General features: G+C 35.4%; 1 protein-coding gene across 2 annotated transcripts in view; it reads left to right on the forward strand.

The window, feature by feature from the left end:
- Positions 1-25,734, forward strand: part of LOC136843093 (uncharacterized) — a 465,473-nt gene that overhangs the window by 418,173 nt on the left and 21,566 nt on the right. For both annotated transcript variants that reach the window (XM_067111074.1, XM_067111073.1), the window contains exon 4: positions 24,854-25,563. In XM_067111074.1, coding sequence (XP_066967175.1) covers positions 25,272-25,563 — 292 coding nt within the window. In that variant the 5' untranslated portion in view covers positions 24,854-25,271. The remainder of the gene's footprint in view (positions 1-24,853; positions 25,564-25,734) is intronic.

Consider the following 25,734-nt stretch of genomic DNA (forward strand, 5'->3'; position numbering starts at 1 on the left):
CATTAACGCTTTACAAACAACCCATAATTACTCCACCAGAAACAATATGTTAATAACTCCTTTGTGCAGAACAAATACCCGTAAGCAATGGTTTATCTGCCACTGAATAACAACTGGAGCATTACCGGATGCCGAAAAGGCCATTAGTAATATGTTTATGTTTGGAGCAGAATAGGAGCTCTTCTCCAAAGGTAAATATTAGGATGTCTCATTGTTGTAATTTACAGCTGCAATGTGCTCATTCCCTCCATAATTCTTGGGTAGCTCGTTTTGCTCTCATATGAGCTCCGTCTATAAAGGCTGAATTTCCTAACACTGCTCAGCTGTACGCACTCGACGTTGTGCCTAAAAGCGCGTGCGTTCGTTCGTAAAGAAAATCATGATTGTAGCTTAATATCCCAGTTGCCTTCGAACCCTTTGTGAATTAACCGATGAGTCTTCAACTTCCCAATTTATCATTGATTCAGTTGTCTAATATCCTTTTTTACTCTAGGGATAGGTTGGCATTGCATGACAAATTTTCGTCTGAGTGGGGCCTAGGCTTTTGAATAATCATATAAATCTTGAATCTGCAATCAGCCAACTATTTTTCAACCGCTGACATATAGATCGTGCTCGTCCGTGTAGGCTTTCCATCGAATCAGCTCTTGTTCCCGTTCCATCATTATAACTTATAAGAATAAACACCGGAGCCCTTGTCTAGTTCCGTTATTATCGTCATTAATCATGGGAGCTTTATTACAGGTCGGAAGCTTATCCGGAGGAGAGACTGCTTATAATTTAGTGGTTTATCATCTTGACTGTTCTTCCTCGGCAGCCATTCTTCTTCTCGTGTTGCGAGGGGGAAATTTATGATCGGGAGGGAAATTGATGCAACGTTTCGTGATGGTTTATAAATGTGCAATAGTTGTTGCATAGACGCGCTCGATCCATCTGCGTCTGGTTATGGTGGTGGTTGTGGGGTGCGCGCGCAGGTCAATTACAAGGGTGGTGTGCTATTATTTGTTGGTTATATGACGCCACTTGTCCCTTCTAGGGATGCTTAGCTGCTTATTATTGCTTTGGTCTTGATCTTTCACGAAAGGAGAAGATGGGGTGGCGTGGGCAGGAGGATATGACTCGTCCATTGTAGAATGTTTTTCTCTGCTTGGGCTCCCCCGCCCCTCCCCACCTCCACCATCACCCATCCCCCGTCCCCCTGTCCCGTGCCTCCATAGTTTATCTGAAAGCATACAAGATGAAGATTGCCATCCCTGTGCCAAGAGACTTTATTTCATTATGAAGTAGTGAAGGTTTAAATGGGAGAAAGAAGAAATGAGAGATGGCAGCAATCATGTAAGGACTAAAAACCCGTGATTATGTGCCTTTGTTATACAATAATGCTTTCAGCTAGGAAGCCTCATGGCCCTCTTCCCCACGCACAGTAACGCAAACGCATCATAGGAAATTAACGACATTGTTCATTCGGCTAAATGTAAGAACTGAGTACAACCTCACACAAACAGCCTTTGAGGAGGCGTCCATCTGTCATGGCGGCTTAAGCTCACAGACGTCGCATGAGATGTTTGAATGCTTGCTTGGCAAACACAATGCTCACAGTAGCGGCACGAGTAAACGTTAACAAATAGACATTTCTTTTCTGGTCTTCGAGGCATGCGCAGACCGTCATGAACCCCAGCAGGGTTGTGTTGTTCGTTATATGAGTTAGATACTAAGCCACGTGTTGTCAACGTTTCTGTAATTATTTCCTTTCCTGCCTTTTTTTTCAGTTCCCCCTCTTTTATCCTCTCCTAGAATGATGTGGGTTGTATCAGGTTGATAGAAACGTAAGTTATATATAAATACAGACAGACATATTATCCATATGCGTTTCTTATTGGCTGAATATTGATGTATTAACCCTTTCTTACGTCTGAACTAGGTGTATTGCAAGAAATCTTACATTTCTTCCTTCATTTGTACACATTTTGTTTCATGAAATTTTGTTGACAATGGAACACAGACTTCCGGAAGAGGTTGGCGAAATGGAAATTAAAAGTCTATCAGATCTCGTTTAGCTCATTCAGTCCCATTGCTCTAACTTTGCGGTGTTTAATCTTATGAAACCATGAAATACGACCCCAGACTTGTTGGACAGATTTGCTCAGAGTAAAACACCATATGGACGGTCTTGAATAAATTCGTTCTGTGTGGCTGGGAATTATTTCGCCAGGAAAAACAAATGCTGTTCAACCACAAAATTTGTCGATAGTGTTGAAAATATGATGTATAGTATAGATAGCCCTTGAAAGTTCAATAAGCAAGAAGAAATATCCAGAAAACAATATCTTATTGACTGTTTTGTGCCATCTAAACCTTAATTACAGTATGAATGTTGCCTGTATTCACACTCGTGAAACACACGCGATTGAAGTGTCCTTTTGTATGTGCAAGTACTTAATTTGAACATTTCATAGTAAATTGCAGAATTATGGCATGCCATTTGACAATGTTTGCGGAAGTGAGAAACTTAACACTTTTAGAATTTTTCGTGCTTGAGACGGTTTTTATAGTAAACATTCTTTATTGGCTACAGATTTTCCGTTGTAGGCAATACGCAGAAAATCTGTAATTAACATTTATGCACTACTTATTACTTATTCTAAAAGGTTTTTCATTTAATTCATGAACGTCATAAAAAAAAGGCGGATAACAGAATGGGAAACTTACCTTCAGGAGTTTGCCGAAGAAAAACATTATAAAACCAAGCTTGCTGAATACCTTAACATCTGGTATGATATGAAACTATGAGTATTTGTAAAAACCACTACAACTTCTGGATTTCTTCATACGTTTGTCAGTACAAATCCTAAGATTCAAACGAAGAAACAAATGAAAAAATTCTGACGCCCGTCGCAAGATTCGAACAGTCGCCCGACGTGTCAGAATTAGTTACCGATAACCACCTGGCCACGAACAAAGACGTAAATTTCATCCTACTCTTACGTACAGATATCTGTCGAGTGAAGAGACATTTAGTACAGCTGGAAAAGACCGATCACCATTGCAGCATAGTGTTTAATAGTTTATTGCATTTTAGGACCTGCATATATATATATGTGTATATATATATACATATATGTATACTATGTGTGTGTATATATATATATATATATATATATATATATATATATATATATATATATATATATATATATATATATATATATATATATATATATATGATGTACTGGTCACGTTTTGGCCGGATATATACGTTTTTCAGTAACCACAATGACCTTTTAACTTCTCGATTTCTTCGCACTTTTTCGGATATACTTGTCACTGTGTTTAAGTGCCCACAATTACTATACTGATCATTAAAGGTGACTGAGCACTTTAAAGGAATGCTTTCCTCCACCTGCCTGTGACAGTTTCTCATTTAGATTACATGAATTATTTAAAGTTAAGTAAAGACGGGCGTATAGTTTTATCTTCACGCATATCATTCCATTTTTTTTTTTTTACAGAAAATGAATGAAATGAAAAATATTTTTCGCTCCACGATCATAAACGAATAATTTCCCTGAGTATGATTCAGGCTTTTTCTGTTCACGAGAGAGCCACAGGAAAACTTTCCTAATCCCTTAAATTAATTAGCCATAAGAGAATTATTTCACGCTTTTTACAACGTTGCGCACGCACTAACGTTCGTGTACATAGTTGGAAACGTAATTATGGCGCGCTATTTTACGATTTATGATATGAAACACTTTTCAGAGATCTGCTAGAATATATCTACCATTGCTTGGGTTAAAGGAAGCCGGCTCATTTATTTCATGGGTTTTTTGGTCGAAAACTGAAACTCTTGGGTCAAAAATATCAGAGGAAAGGTTCCTCTAATTTTCTTTCTAGAGTTTCTGGATCAAATTAGGTGACAAACGAGAGGCTAATTGCGCCCTGTTGTAACACAAACCAACTCGCTTGATATATCTGACCCAGGATACCTAATGCTCCTCTCCAGAAAATGACCAGAGGCCGAGTATCTCATATAAGTTCTTTCGTTACAGTTATGCCCTGAGAAAATTCCACATTTATTATGATACTTTACAAAAAATACACCGATTCAACATGAGTACTTCAGTAATAGTATATTGCGTTATGAATATAGGCCACGCATTTGCTAGACTTGGTCGTTGTTAGATATATAAATATGTATGTATATATATATTATTATATATATATATGTATATGTATGTATATATACAGTATATATATATATGTATATATATATATATATATATATATATACAGTACGCACACACATATTCGGCCTTTATTGCCTCATGTCACGAAATGATTCTCTGAAGATACTATAACACATGCTAAGTAAGAGAGGACATGTCGGGAGTCGAAAAACAGCATTACTTATTTATAACCAGTTTTTTGGTATGTTTGTTATTTTATTTGTGCGTGCATAAGTCGAAGTTGGGAGTTACTGACAAAATTTACTTTATGTAGTAACCTAGTGAATCCTTTTCATAGTTGTATCTTTTTTTCAATCGAATTAGATACAGTAATTTTAGCCTTCCTCAATCTATCGTTTAAGCTTGACTCATCCGATCATACTCCTACATAGACAAGACTCCATTTTCAGCTTACTTTAGTCGACAGACCACCCTGCAATACTCTTTTATCAGCAGTAGATGAGATGCTGTTGGTGTTGTTTCTTTAACCAAGATGCTTAGTTATGTAAAGGTGCCCGTTGCGGCGTTTAGCCAAAATTCCCGTGATAGTCTTGCTTTATCTGATACTCTTTTTCAAGATTATCTTTACTCAATGTGCTCGGCTTTACTTCCCTTAGATTTAGTGGTCTTTGTGGTTTGTTAAACTAAGATCCATCTTCCATCCCCAGTAGAAAATCCCTTGATGGTCTGTCGTACCAGAAATGCACTTTTTTCAGGGCTTTCCTTTATTACGATGCTATTTTCAGCTCACTTTAAACGAGATGTCTTGAAGAGCCTACTTTAGCCGAGATATCTTGTTTTCTTACTTTATAGGAAGATGCACTTCATGGTCTTAGTTCCTTCGAGATACTCTTGCTCATTTTACCTTCTTACAGAGGCCCTTTATAGACTTAAGCAACTTACTTTACCCTAGAAAGTTTATTACGTTGTCGGACCGCGGTGCACGTTTCAGCCTACTTTACTGAAAACGTCTTTCATAGCTTTCTCTTGAATATAGCTCTTCACTGGAAGGGTGGGTAGAGCTCTCGGCTAGCCAGTGAAGAATTAGAGGAAATTATTTCTGGTGATAGAAATTCATTTCTCGTCATAATGTGGTTCGGATTCCACAATAAGCTGTAGGTCCCGTTGCCAGGTAACCAGTTGGTTCTTAGCCACGTAAAATAAATCTAATCCTTCGGGCCAGCTCTAGGAGAGCTGTTAATCAGCTCAGTGGTCTGCTTAAACTAAGATATACTTTTTCTCTTGAATATTTTCTAATTCTGAGAAGTGTGATCTAGAGGCATCTTCTTAAATGTTGTCAATGCTTTAAAAAATGGTAACAAGAATATACTTTTCCAAGAATGGAGGGTGCTGAACACAGCAAAAAAAAAAATAATAAAAAAAAATAAAAAATCAACCGAGTGACTACCGGGAAAATCATATCAAGCTATAAGACAAGTCAGGAGGGAGATAGCAAAGTAAGTTTAGTTTTATCTTATTTTCTATAATGATTTTAAAATCGGAACAGTCATGTGAATGTCATTTTCTCTGGTATTAACGGCCGCAAATTACTTTTTTCGCTCTTGATATGTTTCCCAGCTCCCTATTTTGTGTGTTTGAATATCAGCATATTTGCGTATTTGTGCATTCAGTGGCTTGTTCAGTTTAAATTATTAGCAAAGTGTCCTTATCTTTTCCATTGTTTTCCCTTTCGTTTTTCGCCTCCTATGGATGTTTTAGACGTTTTCACGACATTCACTACATTGCTCTTGCGTGGTGCCGGGCAGAGATTAACAGATAAAACAAAAAATACATTCGTGGTTTTTATGCCTTTTAATAACTAGGCCTCCTTAAAAAGAAGTCATAGTATCTGTGGAGGAGGTTGAATTACTGTATGTTCTAAGAATTTTCATCTTTCACATAAGCAAGACTCCTATCTCGAATTTCAGAGCAGGTGGTATAATGTATGGCAGCGTTGACTTGCGTTTATTAGTTGCGGCTTGATGCGGCTGCGTTCCGATATTGATTTGTTCGAAACCTGACTATTTTAGTCTTTTGTTGTACGTTCCCTTGTTTTCTGACGAATTCCTTAGCATTTTTCTGTAAAAGACAGTGGGTGTTACACCCTAATGGCCGTATTCAAGCTCACATGCACACACACACAGACATTATTTATGGGTTAACATGAGAAAAAAATTCATCAGAGCTTGAGACATACATTGTTTATCCCGTCAAGCGATGTTGATACAAGTAACATTATCAATTTCTGTAGTAAAAAAAGCATTTCAAGCAATAGTATTAATTCATTACTGAAGAAAAGTCACCGAAGTTGTTAAGAGATGAAAATGATTGCCGATGATATTCTGTGGATTAAAAGTTTTCGCCAAGATTTGTTTTGTGCACCAGGAACGACTTAGCAAGAAATTTCTAACCAGAAAAGTGAGCGACCGACATTTTATGGGGATAGATTTTCTTGGTCATCGAGTTTTGCTTGTCTGTAAGTCCCTCCAAATTATTAATGCACTGAGCGAGGCACTAGGTATATATCTTCAGCATTTCACTTTTTATTATAATTCCTAGGTTCATGAGTTCAGTGATTCATCTTATTCATATTAACTCTGTCAACTTATTTACAAAGTGCAATTTTTCCCCATTCAGTTTTTCAATGACTGTGCAAACAATTGACGCTCAATTTGTAAATGGAAACTTTTATTTTCTAATTAAGCAAACACCCAAAGTCCAGTGGCAAGGATAACGACTTACAGCAAACCAAGACATATGGACCAAACATCTCCAAGAAAAACAAAACCCTGTCGTATGGAGAGAGTCCGTTCAGGGAAGAAAAGACAGTGGTTAGGAAGGCCTCCCAAATCACCTGATCATCTCGTTAGTCGGCTGCGGTCGAAGTCGTATAGGAGTAATCAGAGGGAACTGAAAATGAACCTCCGGGGTGACGGGGGTGTGTGTATATGATCGTTAAGGGTGTCGTGTTCAGGGGACGGGGACCTTTGGAAGTGAAGATAGCGTCGATGGTACGCGAAGGCGATGGTGGTTACGGATAGCCAGCCAACGTCGTCGCTAGACCGCGGTTTGTAGGCTGTGTGACCGCCCTTCTCTGTTCGAGAAGTCGACTGTGTGTGCTTCGAGGCTAAGCGATACCAGCCTCGAGTTGCTCGTCCCGGCTTTTATCTGTCTGTGGGTCATTAATCACCTCTTATCAGGCGACCAATAAGCCAAAATAGTGACAGCTGAGAATTCGGGCGATTTTAAGGAGCCAAACATGGAATTATCGTGTGTTCCGTAATGAGTCCTGTGAGGCGCCACGCCAGATTTACCTAAATGCTCTCAACTGATAATAATGTGGGGGCGTTGCGTTTAATTAGACTCTTTATAATAGTATCCTTGATCGTTGGCGTAGATGTTTTGTGAGTATCATGTAAGTAAAGTTCTTTGCAAATCGTTTTTATTCCGTTACTGTCTACGAATGATAAAGTTTAAAGAAAATCCCCTTATTTGTACTAAGGATCGAAGTGTTCTAATAAGAAAAAGAAACCTTTACATTCCACGTTTCATGACGAACAGTAGCTATTTGCTTTATAAAGTGGTGTGTTGCTCATTACATTAATTATGCTGTGACAAACACAGAGAAGGTAATCAACAAAATTTTTTGATACAAATGTAACTGCAGTTAATAGTAAAATAGAATAGGAAACTCAGACGGAGCAAACGTTTGAGAGTATTAACTGCTCTCTCTCTCTCTCTCTCTCTCTCTCTCTCTCTCTCTCTCTCTCTCTCTCTCTCTCTCTCTGGCCAAAAATGCAAAAAATTATAAAAATGTGAGAATTGACGTCAATGGTTATTCCATTACGCCCTGTCTCAAAAAAATGTAACAAAATAAAAAATAAACAAAAAGCATATTCTGCAAATTGGGACGCATCCTTGAAAACATTATTTCATAAAGGATCGTTTTTGTAAAAACAATTTCAATTGAAAATTTCTCTGGGAAATTCATCAGTGATACATTTACTGTACCTTAGACAAGTTATAGAGTTTACATACATTACTTATCTGTAATTTACACAAAGGAGTAGAAAATAATTAGCAGCAATGGACCATTGGCATCATTGTATGATTATGCAGTTATAACCAGCATATCTGCAGAAAAATCTTACAATGCTAACCTAAAGTTTTATTTTTTCTCTTCTTCTTCTTACGAGTATAAGTTGAAAGATAAGAATTATCGCTGTAGAGCTATTCCGATCCTATTCAGAGAATGAATGGTGCTCTTATTTCGCCTTCCAGTTCTTCCTCCAGCAAAATAGGAGAGATGACGTAAGAAAATAATAATCATTCTTTCTGAGGAGGTATTGAAGGTTACAAAGTTCTTAGGATTCGATTACAGAAAGCCATAAGCAGAGGTGCGTTAACTGCCGCTTGCTGTTTGAGCGACCGATGGTTCCGACAGTCAGAGACAATTACATTATTGTTACCCTGTCATTTTCGGTTCTTGTCTGGCCTCCAAAATGTTAGTTTGTGAGAGGGTTAGACAATAGAAAGTTTTAAAATGTGATGGGGTATCGCAACGTCAAAAATTCTCATCTCAGAACGGTGCTGTGTGTGCCTCCTGCCTCGTAATGTCATGTTCTAATGCAGTTCTTAGAACCCTAGGAGGAGGTAAATTTCCTTTTGGAAGTTTCGTTAAAAAAAGAAAGAGGCAAGTACCCATCTCACCCAGCCCTTCCCCATCCCCTTTCCCTTCCCATCCGTTCCCTCTCCTCTCAGGACCCTTCCCTTTAGCCCCTTTCTCCTTCCTGTTCCCTCCCCTACCCACACTGACGGCGTATTTTGCATGAAGGTATTTTATATGCTGGGTCTCGCATTAATCAATCAGTATCACTCTCATTAAAGCAGCCGGTGAAGATGTAATATGTGGCAGCTCCACATATTACATCTTTACTGAATGACGTCACGATAATCAACCATTCATGGCATAAACGTGGCTCCTCCTGATTATGTGGTTTGAAATTAATGAATGACGTCATGGTCGTTTGATTGCAGTTTCCGCCCGTCGCAGGCGCCCTATTTCGCCTTTTTTTCTTATAACCATAAGCTTCTATATTAGGAATATTAGGTATTGCATTATCAGGTATTCTAATGAAGTGAATTACTTTATAAAACAGCAGGAATAATTTTAGTAAGAAATGGTCGCATGAACTTGTAGATTTTAAGCTTTATTCAGACTTTGTTGCCAAATCTATGTAGCTTTATTTTTGTTTGTAGGACGCTACAAGGATGTAACAAAAATATTTACCATTTAAGGTAATAACGCAAACTTTTTTGGCACCCGTTTCTAGAGTTCCCGTATTAGTTTGCAAAGTCGTGGTTTGCTATTCATGATAAAGTATGTGTATGTCTGAAGAAACATTTACTCACTGCTGCCATACTTTGAATACGTATTATGCGAACTAAGAATACGTCGATCGAAGATATTCAGTTTTGCTATAATTTTATTTTCCTAAATGACGTCACAACCTTTTAGATCAGCCTTTTTCTTGTCTACCTTTCTATCTATGTATCTGTCCATCTGTTATTAGGTTTATGTGAAACCTCATCAACGGTTTTTTCTCGATTTTTGAAAGATAAGTCTCTTAAATCGCAGGGAACAGTTGATTACATTTTGGTGTGGATCTGACTCTGCATGGGTCTGGATCCGAGGTTTTGCATCGACTCCTTTATCGTTGTTATTGAAGTTGTGAATCTTTAAAAAAAAAAAAAGACATTTTCATTGAAGTTTTCTTTTTTATTTGATTAACATCTAACCCTATTCTTGTGCTTCTGCAAATTAGTGAAGTAATTGTACTGACTGCCTTAGGAGTTGTTTATTCAGTCCTTGATATGAGCTAGGATTCCAGAGCCACTGAAATAGTTTCTGACAAAATTAAACGGTACTAGATCCAAGAAAATAAATAACATATTAACATTATTGTAGTTTAGACTGTTCAGCCAAGCACTGGGGCACTTTCGGCCATTCAGTGGTGTTTGGTAAAGTGCAAATAAGGAGTTGGAGTCGTTGGACAGCAAGATAAAGAGATCCATAGAAAGAATACTTTCTTTAGGGACACTGTCAGAAAATATAGGTGAAGAACCGGTAATTACAACGGAAACGGAGGTCCGTTAAGAAAAACGGATAATCGGTTGCCATTAAAAAGTTCATACTTCCGACACAAAAGATATAAAGATAGAAATTAGAATTCGAGTTCGTAGACATCCAGTTCAGTACAGCGAGTTTGCAGAGAATGTGGAGGTCTTTTATCGTGAATATTCTTGCGAGAATGTGGTTGCCCTTTATCTCGAATATTCTGGCGCCATTTCAGTGGTGGTTTACACAACATGATCCTCCTGGATTGAGAGCTTAAAGCCTGTTACCCGAGAAGAGGCAGTGGATTTTAAGGGCTAAAAGTGTGACATTCCTGGATCATGTTTCACGTTGATTCTAAACTCGTGTGAGGATTGTGAAATGTCTTAACACTTATCTTGATTGATAGTAAAAGCAGTAATCTCTTCACTTGATTATGAGATTGTCCGCAGTTTACTTACTCCTCGCAAAATATAATGGACGTTTGATTTTAATGATAAAACACTTGTCATTTTTACAGTTATGTATTTAATTGTACAGGAATGTAGAATTTTTAGGCTCTGCTGTTGAAAATTTAAACCCTTTACGCTAAACTGACAGTCCCATTCGAGACTACTTAGATCTGAATCATAAAAAATAAATGAAAATAAATGATAAAACCAAACTCCATTACCATGAGATGTGTTCCTTTGAAGCGAAAAGACTTGTGATGATTATAGTGTTCTGTTGAAGTATCCCATTAGCGCTAATTTTAAACATTGATCATGCCGCCATTTGCAAAAACCAAACGTTTCCTTTTGATTGTCTTTCTTTCATTTTGTAGAGATCATCACAGAGTGTTCACTTTGTATTTTTAATTTACTTTAGCCTCAGGATACCCTTGTAAACCTTGGCTATTCGCAGCGTTGCTGCTGTGCGCTTCTATTTGCTCTAAACTTGATACCATACGCCATGGTTTTTTGAGACAAGTAATGCAGAAGCACTTCAGGAACGAGTCCAAGAGATTGCCACTCATCAAATAACAGACAGGAAATCAAAAGCGTATCTCAGATGAATTTCCTGCTTCCTTGTGCTTGCTTCCCCTGTCACTATCACTCCTTAATGGAATGAGAACTGGAAAATCCTAAAATTAAAAAGTGCTTCATATATTGGATATTCCGGGAATAGCAATTCTCCTGAAACCCACACCTGTGATTCCCCCAGGTGAGGGAGAGTCAGGTGTCGTTGTCGTTAATTAAAGGATGTCGATGATTCGGACAGGGTCCGAATTCGGACAGAATCCTCCTCAGCCGCACGATCCTGTTCTCTCTCTCTCTCTCTCTCTCTCTCTCTCTCTCTCTCTCTCTCTCTCTCTCTGTATATCTATCTCTCTCTCTCTCTCTATATATCCGAATTCTGTTTTGGTTTGAATCCTCCTCAGCCGCACTCTCCTGTCTCTCTCTCTCTCTCTCTCTCTCTCTCTCTCTCTCTATCTATATATCTATATCATATATATATATATATATATATATATATATATATATATATATATATATATATATATATATATATATATATATATATATATATATATATATATATATATATATATATATATATATATTATATATATAATATATATATATTATATATATATATATATATATATATATATATATATATATATATATATATATATATATATATATATATATATATATATATATATATATATATATATATATATATATGTAATATTAAACTATTTCCAACAGAGGTTAGCCTTAGAGAAAAAAAAAATAACCCAAAGATTCATACTTTGAACGGCTCATCAATGAATGAACCACCTGTGCAGAGGACTTCCACAGCATTAGACGCTTTATGCACTTACACACATACCAATAAGGCCGATCAGTTGCGCATTGAACCCCTTTTTCACACTACACCAATCACCTCTTATCCTACACTCTCACAGTCGTGTTTTCTGATTATCAAAACCATGCCTTTTCAATAACTCGCTTCTCTCCGTTTATCCAGTAATTTCTCCTCTCCACCTCACTCCTAACACTTTCGAACTGGGCGCCTTCTTCAGCAGCCTATCGTCCTCCGTTTTTTCTCATGATCCATCCTTTCTTGTAAGCCAATCATTTTACTTTTTGATGTGTCTTAACATTTCTTACCTTTTCAGGACTACTTACTACATAAAAATAGTAATATTATTATTATTATTATTATTATTATATTATTATTATTATTATTATTATTATTATTATTAGTATAGCAACAACTTAAGGCATTGATGTTATTGAACAGTTTTCTTAATTATTATTATTATTATTATCGCGGAGTCTATTATAACAGTAGAGTTTTATGAATATGTTAGAACGACTATATTACCATCTGACTCGTGGGGTATTTACAAAAAAATGTAGTAAACTATTCAATAAAATGTTCGCTAAGACTCCCCCGTTAAGTTCACATGACCAACTGTTGTAGCCCCTAGAGAAATTCTCAGAACTTGATAAGATACTTTGAAGAGGAAAAAAGGCTTAGATTCAGGTAAATCTTTCTATTTAATAGTTTCTATTAAGTACCTTAATGCTGACATTGACACGCCTTTGCAAGTTGTGTGAAATGTGCCGAGGAAAAGGAACTTCGTGGATTTGTATACTTTAAGTGAACTATATTCTTGTTTACAACTTTTCGTTTTATGTTCTAATCGTGAACAGTGACCTTTGGTATTACAGTGCTTCTTTGGAATTGTTTAAAATAGACTTTCTTGTCGCGTATTTTATTTCATGTAGGTTTATTTTTCCCATGTGCCAGTCTGCAATATGATTGCCTCATCACGTTCTTATGACGAAGTGAATTTCTTCTAATAAACTACCTATACTGTACTTGAGTATATATCACTTTCTGAGGAGAAAGTCGAGTAAACTGAGCTTTTTTCACGGATGATTTATACTTGACTGTAATAATTTTAATATGAATCTCGTTATTTACATACTCAAAGGCTGTTTCATTTAGGAATACTATATTCATGGACTGTATACCCCAGTATATGTATGTGTGTGTGTATGCGTGTTTATATATATATGTATATATATATATATATATATATATATATATATATATATATATATATATATATATATATATATATATATAATATATATATATATATATATATTTATTTATATATATATAATATGCTATATATATATATATATATATATTTATTTATTTATTTATACATATTAATTATATGCTATAACTATATATAAATATATATATATATATATTATATATATTATATATATATATAAAGTGCTGCTTAACCATGACCTTATTTTTTAGCTACTGAAGAGTGTGATACGAAACAAGAGAGTCAAAGATCCTCTCGAGGAATTTTTTACCATTTGAAGTATACGAATTTTCAAAGCCCTCTACGTCTTTATGTATACTGGCCTTAACATTCATCAGGAAAACACAAGGTTGGGAAGATAACTGGGAAATCTTTCATTGCTGCCGATGTTCGGGTTTACTTTACCTGGAATGGAAGCTCACTCTTAAACAGAGACCAAATAACTGTGGAAGTTTTAAAAAAGAGGTATTATTAACACTCGTAAAATGAGTACCATATAAAACACGTGCCCTTCTTTTTTCTTATTTTCGTTCCGGAAAGAATGTTTCCTGAAACATGTCTGACTGTGGCAAAGAAGGTAAAAAGGTACTCGATTTTAATAAAGTTGGTAAAGTAGATATTGTGGCGGTCTTTGCAGCTCTTAACATTCAGGCGCGAAGACACCTGATAAAGGAAAATACTTAAGCCAAGTCTTAACACCCTTCTGACAATAGGCTTGCCATTGAGAGATGTATATCGCTTGTTTGACCTCTGTGAATCTTTGATAACTCTCACTGAGGTTGGGTCTGCCCTTTTGCAACTTGCCATTCTACTTTTGGACTCTCTCTCTCTCTCTCTCTCTCTCTCTCTCTCTCTCTCTCTCTCTCTCTCTCTCTCCAGAGCTTTTGCCATTTCTTTTTTTGAGATTTCTTCTCCTTCCTTCGACTTCCACTGTTCACGTGTTTATTTTTGATAGATTTTATAATGTATCTCAGAGGTATTCAGATGCACCCAAAGCTTTTGAAGTTGTTGATGTTCATGTGTATAATCCTCTTCATTCCCTTAACCTCAGGAAGAAATCGCAACTGTAAATGTTGATTGTTTGTTAATCAGCTCAGTGGTCTGGTTAAACTAGGTTATACTTTCCTAGCAAATTTAAATAATTCTGTCATGACAATAATCTTATAAGTTGTAATAGGAAGAATAAACTAATATATTGATTTATAAATATATCTCGGTAACGCAACACAAGATCACAGGATACCTAATGTTTTGATTCAACCGGAAAGAGAGAACATTATTCTATCTCAAATTGCTCACAGTAAAGGTCAAAGACATTAACAAATCAATTGGCATGTACTTTTAAGCCGAATTAATTCTTGATATCCTTAGACGCTTGAGATTCCCTCTGTTTTCAGCCGCATTCCTCATGAATAACTGAGGATTTGCTTCCGAAGTTTTGTGAATTTGACCTTTCTGAAAAAAAGGTAGCGCGTTTTTACCCCTCCCAAGACTTCAGACACAAGGTGTTTGTAAATGAACTGGGTTTTGTCACCCCTATAATTATGGCTTCAAGTGGCTTGATTATAAATTCAGAGACCCATTGGGGAATACAACTTTACAATGTCTTGCTGTTGTTCCCAAGCGTTATCGGCATTTTTTTTTTTTTAGTTCACTGTTGCGTTTTTATCAAATGGTTATATTTTACATATTGATTTACGGTTTTCACTCTGTAAATACCCTCTGATATAATGCTTGCTTATTCTGTCAGTAACTCAGGTGTTGATAATTGCATAAGTGTATGTCTTTTTTAAATTCTTATAGAATAAGCTATTCCGATAGTTTAAATATAGATAGCTTGGACCGATTACAAAATTAGGATTGTACTTATATCTCGCCATGACAAATAATTAAAAAAAAAATACAGTAATAATAATATTGGTGGCGATTGTAGCGTTAGAAAAGAATATTTAACATTTATCCTTCTCTCAAGTAGCTATTTTAAGGAAAATCCTCTGTAGTGTGAATCATTTGAAAATGCACAATGTTCTAGAATATGGAGGAAAATCGAAGGGGTATTTGGAATTTTCCTTTCTACTTAGTTCGCGGAAGTAACTTAAAACCAGGATGACTTTTCGCGTCTCAAAACGAAGCTAGAGTAACGACATTCTAATTCCAGTTACTGAGGACACTGATGGAGGGGCTTACACCTCCCCATCTTTTCCTCAATTTTGAGTTCAGTTAATGTTCGGTAGCAGCTGCTTTTAAAATATATACTTTAATAAAAAAAAAATAAATATGTTTGTTGTTTTTGTTGCTGTGTATTTAATTTGATTCATCTAATCTTCGATACCAACTTGATTGGCATCACATGATCAACCCCAACCACGAGGCTATTAAGAGAGAGCCTTGAGCCTTGATATTCGCAGCCGCGGTTGCCAACCACCCAATAATCCCTTTTAATCTGATGGGCGTGGCTCAGAAACCCTTACCTGATTGGCTCAAATTTCTCGCCCTCCTGCTTGACCTCTGCTAAAAAGCTTTACTTGTTTTTCATTCACGAGAGACCGTTGGGAAAAGGCTTTTGATAAATCACCACCGTATATATTGATGTTGGCCATTCACTGAAAAATTAAAGTAATCAATATTTGTTAAAACTATATATATATATATATATATATATATATATATATATATATATATATATATATATATATATATTATATCTTTAGAAAAACAAAAAAAGTTGTGAGGCTTTCCATCTATGGGCAACACACTCAGTGGTTTGTTAGTTTTTATAGTTTTAACAAATATTGATATCTTAAATTTTTCAATGAATGGCCAACATATGACTGTATTTTGATCCATTTTTAATTACTTGTATCCATTAGTTCTGGTGAACTCCCGGTTGCCTCTCCTGGGACGAAGGGGCGGTGAAGGAAGCCTCGTCCATCCGTAGGCTGCCTAATCCATCTTTTGGTTGTCATCAATTAAAGGAGTTTGGTCGTGGCATCGAATGACAAGACTCGAAGGCGATGTTTAACGACCTCCGAACCACCGCTGATTGATTGATTGAGACATTAATTGGTCACTAGGGCTGCTCTGCGAAAGAATCAAACCCTGTAGTAGCCGTGTAGTAGTGACCATTACACTTGAAAAGAGAACGTACGGAAGAGAAAGGGTGGACAGACTATAACCCGGAGACAGTGACAGACGGTTCGAGTATCGGACGTTTCTCAAACAAGATTTCGCTGTGCGAGTCAGAAATACAAAGGGAAATTGCTAATGATCAGATAAATAATTAATTTTTATGTGTAAAATATTGTGAGGGTTCGAGATTAATGTATTTGTCGATTCTCAGTATTCTGTTGTGATATATCGTCGAACCCAATTTTTTAAAAACTGAGTTTTCCCATTTTCACAGATGGGCATCCCAGTCCGCTAAAATCTGTTGGCCTCTCTTCCTTCAGTTAAGTCATTCCATTCTGCTATAGCCTGACAGTCATTTCTTTTCCATACTGGTTCATTTGATTCTATTAGAAACTCGTAGTTTCTCATGTTCCACGCAGGGTTATTCCATTCTGTGAAAGCTTGCTAGGCCTCTTTTCACACAAAAGAAATTCTATTCCGTGTAAGTTTGTCAGTTTCCTTTTTCGCACTGCTTCACGATAGCCAGCCTTCACCTGTATCCAGAGAGGCATTCCATTCTGTTAGAAAATGAAAATCATAACTTTTTCACAGACTGGCTCCATTTTGTTATAACCTGATAGTTTTTTGGGTTTTTTTCAGAAAGGGTCAGTCTATTCTATTAAAATCAGAGTAGTCTTTCTCTTTTCATAGGGAGTCATTCCCTTCCTTTACAAAGAGATAGTCTTCATTTCTGCAGAGTAGCATTCCATTTTGATAGAGCCTGCTAGTCCTTTAGTGTTTCACCAAGGGGCATTCTATTAGAACCCAGTAGTATTTCCTTTGTCACCAAGGTACATACAATTCTGCCAGAACCTAGTAGACCTTTCCTTGTGTAGAGGGGCTTTCCATCCTCTTAGAACTTAATAGTCTCCCATTTTTCATATAGGAGCTTTCTGTTTTGTCAAAACTTGAAAATTTCTCTTTTCACAAAAGGCATTCCATTTTGTTATAAACTAAGTATTTCTTTTTCTTTCAAGAGTGACATTCTGTTGTGTATGATAGTTATTTTCATTTACACCAAGGGCCATTCCACTATATTATAACCTCACAGCTCTTTGTTTTTTCACAAGAGTGTTCTATTCTGTTAGAATATGATAGTCTTTCCCATTTTAAAGAGAGTATATTCTACTCTTTAAGATTCCAACAGTCTTTTCTCTTTTACACAGGGGCATTCTACCATGACAGAACCTAATAGTCTTTCTTTTATCAAGGCTATGCCTGATAATTTCTCGCTTTTCACAGTGGTATTCCATTCTGTTGTTACTTAGTGGTTTCTACCGTGAAATACAAGATTATTCCATTCTGTTATAACCTGACAATTTTCCGTTTTTCGCAAAGGTTCATTTGGTGCAAGTAGGACCTGATAATCTTTTATTTTTTACAAGAACTAATTCCATTTGCCTAAGCTAGCTAGTTTCTCCCTTTACACAGATTGAATTCTGTTTTGTGTAAGTTTGTCATTCTGTTTCAAGCAAAATAGCCTTTAATTGTTTCCAGAGGGTCATTGCATTACGCCGGAACATAATAAAATGTCGTAAATTTTTCATAGAGGGGTATTCCATTAGTTAGAACCTAACAGTCGTCTCTTTCCACAAAGTTTCATTCCATTCTCTTAGAACTTATCATCTTTTCTTTGTCACAGAGGAGGCCTTCACGTCTTTTAGAACTTACAGTCTTTCTCTCTTCAAAGAGGGCATTCCACTTTATTAGAATCTAATAGACTTCCATTTTGACCAGAGGGTATTCCATTCTGTTATAAAGTGTTTCTTTTTTCACAGCGGGTGATTTCATTTTGACAGGATCTGATAGTTTTACTATTTCACAGAGGATTCATTCTTTTATTCTGATAGTCACACATATTTCTGAGAGTATCATTCCTGTTTGTTATAACCTGATACCCTTCCCTTTTTCACAGATGGACTTTCCATGCCACTAGAACCTAACAGACTGTTTTTCACCGTTATGCATTCCATTCTGTTAGAACATAACAGCCTTCCCCTTCTCCACAAAGTTTCCTTCCATTTCTTTCCATTAGAAACTTGTGGTCTTTCTTTAATTTGAGGACATGAATGACTTCCCTTTTTGCAGAAAGAGGCCCTATATTCCGTTGGAACTGGAAAACGTTTCTCTTTTCCACAGAGAGATATTCAATTTTGATAGAACCTAACACTATCCTTGCTTTTTCATAAAGGGCCATTCTGTTCTGTTAATACCTGAAAGTTATACATTTTTCAGAGAGGGGGATTCCATTTTGTTACAAGCTGATAATCTTTCCCTTTTTCACAGATGGGCATTTTATTCTGTTAGAACCTGGTAGTCACCTTTTTCAAAAGGGATCATTCTTTTCTGTTATATCTTTATATTCTGCCCTGTTCCATTCAGTTCGAACCTAAGACTTTTTCTTTCGCGGCCTGTTAGCTTTTCCTTTTTCACAGGGCACTCCTTTATGGTAGACAGCTTGCCCTTTTCATAGAGGGTATTCCTGTCTGTTAGAACCTGATCATTTTTCTATTTTCCCAGGTGCAATTCTCTTTGCAAAGGCGCTGATATTATTTCCCTTTTCACAGGTGGCATTACAGTCTGTTAACGCCTAATAATCTTTCCTTTTTATCTTAGAATAGCATTTTATTCTGCTAGAACCTGATAGCGTTTCCTTTTTTGCACAGAGGAATTTCATTCTGTAGAAACCCGATATTCCCTCCTTGCACCCAGAGGGAATTCTGTTCTGCGCGCGTTTGTGATATTTTTCACTCCGTTTTAGGAAAGCCAGTCACCACTTTTTAATGGAAGTTAATTAATCATATTAATGGGTCATTAGTTTACTCCACAAGTACGTGTGCACATTACGGAAAATAATAACGACAATATGCTCAATTGTTCATGATGTGGTAGAGGAAAAAAAGAGAGCGTTGAAGTCTTCCCGCGTTTAAAGTATGTACTATGGCGTTATACATTTCGACAGAATACTGATCGCTCACATTCGTTCCTCTCTGCCTCGCTGTCCAACTCAGCTGCAGCCCAAACAGACTGACTAACAACCGGCTACGTAATGAACTCTTGAGGTCGTCAGAGGCATACTCGATTTTCAAGAAAATGGGGCGAGGATAGAGTCTCGTTTTGCCACGAGAGGGAGACATTATGGTAACATGCACTTTAGGCGTCATGTGCCAAATTCTATTGTCGTGTCCGTTTTACGTTTATGATATCATGGGGTGAACCTTTCAGCAAAATCAAAGGCAAAATTATACTTTGAAAACAGGGCTATCAAATGAACAAAAGACTTATTTCAGAACAAAAATTTTCATCAAGACACGTCATTATATATATATATATATATATATATATATATATATATATATATATATATATATATATATATATATATATATATATATATATATAAATATATATATATATATATATATATATATATATATATATATATGTATTATATATAATAAAAAGCTAGAGCGAACATTTCTACTGAATTCTAAATGACTGTGGCCATAAAAACATTCAAGTAATGTTATTAAAGGTCAGAGCAGTCTGAGAGGCAGCTACCAAAGAGAAGTTGCGCAGCCCCATGTTCTTATGGGAAGGATGAAGTTCAAATTTCTTAATTCGGGAACCTTTTGCTTTGGTTTCTTGTATAAGTTGTTTCAAATTATACAGAATGATTAAACATTCGCCGGTACTCTGTATATGTGGCCATTGGTCCACCATGTTCATATTTACCTCTCGACTATTCGAGGAAATTTATTGGCCTCTTGCTCTAAACTTCAAACTTTCATATCTGTTTTTATTAAGCCGTGGAATTAGTTGTCATTTTCTTGACACGTTTACCACCGGTATTATTTAGTTAGAGTCTGACTACTCCTTTCCCCCGCGTCTTTTTACCGTCTTAATTTCACACAACATTTGCAGCACGTGTTCCTACGTATTCTTATTTTCCCAGAATTACTACCTTTGACATTTTACCGAGTTAGAGATTGTTCCGTTTTGAGACGTAATGAGTAATAAGGAAATAAGTTCCCTCTCTCTCTCTCTCTCTCTCTCTCTCTCTCTCTCTCTCTCTCTCTCTCTCTCTCATAGGGGAACTGCGAGGCAAAGCATCCTCATGTGTTGACGCACCAATGAGACGTCGGCAGTAGAAATGAAATTGTGGTGACGGATCACTTGGTGACATTTGCGGCACTAAATGGTGTGTACGAAAGATGCCCCCACCCTCTCTCTCTCTCTCTCTCTCTCTCTCTCTCTCTCTCTCTCTCTCTCTCTCTCTCTGACTTATACGTTTAGAGAGATAGAAATGACGCGGAGAGACATAACACTCAATGCATTGTTGTGTAATTCACCTTTTCATTCTTGACGGTAAAGTTTACTCACAACCGTATACATATACACATACACACACAAACACACATATATATACATATATATGTATGTATGCATGTATCACTTGGATGTATTAATATTAGTTTTTGTGGTGAGGGAGGAGGCTTCAGAAGGAATTCCACCTCTTCTAGTAAGTAATGAGTATATATGAGATTGTCAAGGATCGGGTGATCAAGCGGTAGTCACCCATCCACGAACTGAGCACGCCCAGTTGCACAGAACTCATAGGTCATTGAACTTTCACTATTAGTGGTTATTGTTAATAAAATTTCTGAATTTTGAGTTTTGTTTTACTGCATTTATCAAAATTTTTGTCTGAAGTTTCTTTGCTATGCAACATCCCCTCGCTTTGAGTTCAAAAATCGATGTTGGACCAATGTAAAATTAAGAATAATATGTAGTGCGCTTCCGAAGTCATTCCATGTTAGTATTAATCGGTTGCCTTTCAGTTCGCCATGTCGAGGTTTCCTGCAGGTACTTTCTAGCGGAGAGTTTATCATTCAGTTAAGGCCTGTAGCAGAATTTGTTCTTTTGCCTTCAGAACTACATAGAAAAAAGTTAAATCAAACTTCCTTCGGTTAAGCTTTTTTTTTATTTTCCAATGCTAGGAACTGCGAATACGAAAAGGTGTCTTTATTCCAAAATTTAATAAACAATAATCATATATATGTATATACAGTATATATATATATATATATATATATATATATATATATATATATATATATTATATATATATATATATATATATACACATGCATATATATACTTATATATATATACTTTTATATGTATGTATATATATATATATATATATATATATATATATATATATATATATATATATATATATATATATATATATATATATATATATATATATAATATATATATATATATATATATATATATATATATATATATATATATATACTATATATATATTTATATGTATATATATATATATATATATATATATATATATATATATATATGTATATATACATTTATGATAAATATGCTAGAGTGACAATACAAACTAACATACAGACGGTCTGAACAAATATTCTCTCCTAATAAGTAGAAAAAAAAGGAGGTAGCAGTAAACTCAATAGCGTCTCAGGTCAGTGTTCCATTTACTAATCTCGTTTGTGAATGCGGTTAGGCTCACACTTTGCTCAGCCTAGGTAGATGCCATCCTTAAAGTCTGTGCATTTTACATTTTTTTTTTTATCAATTGATCGAGTTTATACTTTCTTTGGTTAATATTGATATTCTTAGAAAATCTTTCTATACAAAACTGGATTTAGTAAATTTCTTTCATGCCTGTTATTGGAATACACTATTGTTTTAGCCCCTGTTTAGTTGATGGTATGATTGTTTTCAATAACACATACGAAAATTGCCCTGTTCCCATGTCCTTCTCTCATATATTTTTATGTTCTTTTGTTCTTTTCCTCTCTCTCGGGCAATGTAAAAATTATCATAAGACTTACATTATACACTTCCCTTAGTTCTGTCGGGAGAGTTCTCTCTCTATAAGTGCTTGTTTCATAGTATTATTGATCATGAATGCTCTTAATTGCAGATTTCGTAATAATATTAGCAATGGGCCATATCTTTGACATTATTACTACATGGCAGTACAAGAAGTTTTTTGTGTTGTGAATGTGTCTGTTATTATATTATAAAAAGTCCTTTTGCTGCTCATAACGCATTGCCTAATATATATATATATATATATATATATATATATATATATATATATATATATAATATATATATATATATATATATATATATATATATATATAGAATAAGATATTTTAGTTTCATGCCTGTATTTCTAATTATACCTATCTCATTATCGATGAGATAATGAGAATTGTGAATATTACAATTACATAGGTATCTGGTAAAATGTAACTGGTAGGTTTTATATATATATATATATATATATATATATATATATATATATATATATATGTGTGTGTGTGTGTGTGTGTGTGTGTGTGTGTGTGTGTATACACTTCTTTATTTCCTAACACATTTTGGAAATGGTCATCTCGTGGAGCCTTGAATTCAAATGAAGAGCCACAAATTCCCCAGGTAATATTCGAACCCAAAACACGATATGTAGTAGCGAGGTTGGCCTTCGGGTTACAAATATGCATGAAAGCTCTTCGTATAGAAGTTACTGTTTTCCTGTGGTATTCCCTGATAATTATATGTATGTGTTTGTTTATATATATGTATGTACATGTATGTATGTATGTATGTTATGTAATATATATATATACATAAATATTATATATACATACGTACATATTACATACATTTATATATATACATAATTTATATATAGTTATACATATAACTATACGTTTATGTTATATACATAAATGTATATGTATATATTTATAGATATATCCTGTCTGTTTATCTATCTATATATAGATCTCTCTCTCTCTCTCTCTCTCTCTCTCTCTCTCTCTCTCTCTCTCTCTCTCTCTCTATATATATATATATATATATATATATATATATATATATATATATATATATATGTGTGTGTGTGTGTGTGTGTGTGTGTGTACACATATATGTATATAAATAATATTGCCAAGACCAGGAAGAACATTCTTTATTGTACAATAAAGAATATATGTATATATATATATAAACTGAAAAAATAGGAGTTACTGAGTGAAAATGTTTGTTTTGGTCATGTTTACAACATAGACGTAGCTCGTGTGTTAAAAATAAAGGCTGTATTTTCCAAATGACCTAGACCCAGAAATGCCTGAACTCGTACAAATGGTTAGGTTTCGCTCGTTAAAGGAGAAGAATATTTTTGGTGCAACGTACGGTTTCCTTAAGGCTCTTTGCACTTTTACTGTATTGCATATGTTCTGTGTTTTCCCCGATATGACCTGTCTCTTATTTCACCACATATTTATGGTTGGTTCGTGTATGTATGTATGTATATATATATATATATATATATATATATATATATATATATATATATATATATATATATATATATATATATATATATATATAATGTCAGGAATTTAAATATATATATATATATATATATATATATACATACACATATACACACATACATCACGAAAGGAAGTAATAGGGAAAGGCATCCTCGTCCTTTAACAAGTATTAGGGTCAAATGTAAAATTTTTCTAATGCTTGGAACTATTTGGCTTTGATGAGTTGCCGACATAACAAATCAACTGAACTTCATAAAGCGATTGATTCACAAATCCAATCAACGTGCTACTTGTAGTAATGAAACGAAATATAACATATACGCCATTTTACCCTGAAATGGAGACGTTAAATGTATTGTGAAATGCCATCATTACGTAATTTTAACATTCCCCAGCCCTTCTTCTCTCTCTCACTCTCTCATTTGCTCACTACTTCTATTTTGCAAAAAATTAAGTGCTTTTTTATTGTTTTGCTATAACTTTACTTTATGGCTTTTATAATAATAAATACCAAATAAACAGGTATGCTTTGAATATCAGTTTTCACATTACTATTGTTCCGAGGAACAGAGAATGGCATCTTGTTTTGTTATTGTTCTTGTTATTTTGGATAGGTCTGTAGTCCTCATTAATGTTAGGGAGGTTGGTGTATGTATACTTCATTTGGGGATATTTGGCGTCGAACCTAAGTATATTTTATTGGGTAAAAATTACTTGATCATTCACTTGAATTCATACTACTATAGTTGTTAGTGTCGCATTCAAATTTAAATTATCTTGTTTTGACTTATAACAAATATATTTTCTTTTGTTTCAGGATCCAAATAATTATCCTACGAACAACGAGATAACTACAGATCTCTCTGCTTGGGACCGACCACCTTTCCGCCACCCTATGTGCTACTCTTTTTAGTCAGAAAACTAATACATCCCCATCTGGTGGCGAGAACGAGAACTGCTGCAGCCTCCTGGGGGGGACTTCTTACCGAACTATCGACAACGGCCATAGTGTATTGTCAGAGTGCTAACCAAAATATTGCCTTAAGTTACTTAATAGAAATGGTATGGTTTCTCATTTCTAAGTTTCTCAGAAAAGCACTGTAATACAATCAACCTTAACTTATTTAAATATCTCGCAAACTAAAAACGTCCATCGGAAAAGGTCTTGTAGTAGAGACATAGTACAGCCGTAGCGGGATTCCATCAGAGCCAATCAGGGCGCAGCCGTAGGGATCATGTCTTCAGTCGTCCCGGAGTTCTTCCTGTGGGATCAGTCGCAGAATAGCTCGTGTAGTGGAAGGATGGAGTGTGAGACTCTGTACGAGCTGGGCCCTCCGCCCGATATGATATTGAATATACCTCCTCCCCCAATTCCGCCTTTTATGGCAGAATTTGTGAATAGACTTGCTGCCGAAGGAATTAATATTCACGACGACGATAAAGGATTTCCTGAAGAAGAAAAACAGTGTAATCTTTGCCAGTGGGCAAATGGAAACGGCGTTGGATATGTCGAACTAGCACAAAAAGGTGAGTTGAAAATTGTCTTGCCCTCGGGTGTGTCCGTGATATCAGAGAAACAGAAAAGGTGTTTTGTTGCTGGGAGGACAACATACAGATTATGAAATTGACTGCAGTAGTTTCAGAATAACGTGGTTTGGCGTAATGCTTAGAAATGCCATTTTACTTTGCAAACTTCAA

Source organism: Macrobrachium rosenbergii, chromosome 11, assembly GCF_040412425.1.
Source record: "Macrobrachium rosenbergii isolate ZJJX-2024 chromosome 11, ASM4041242v1, whole genome shotgun sequence".
NCBI lineage: Eukaryota > Metazoa > Arthropoda > Malacostraca > Decapoda > Palaemonidae > Macrobrachium > Macrobrachium rosenbergii.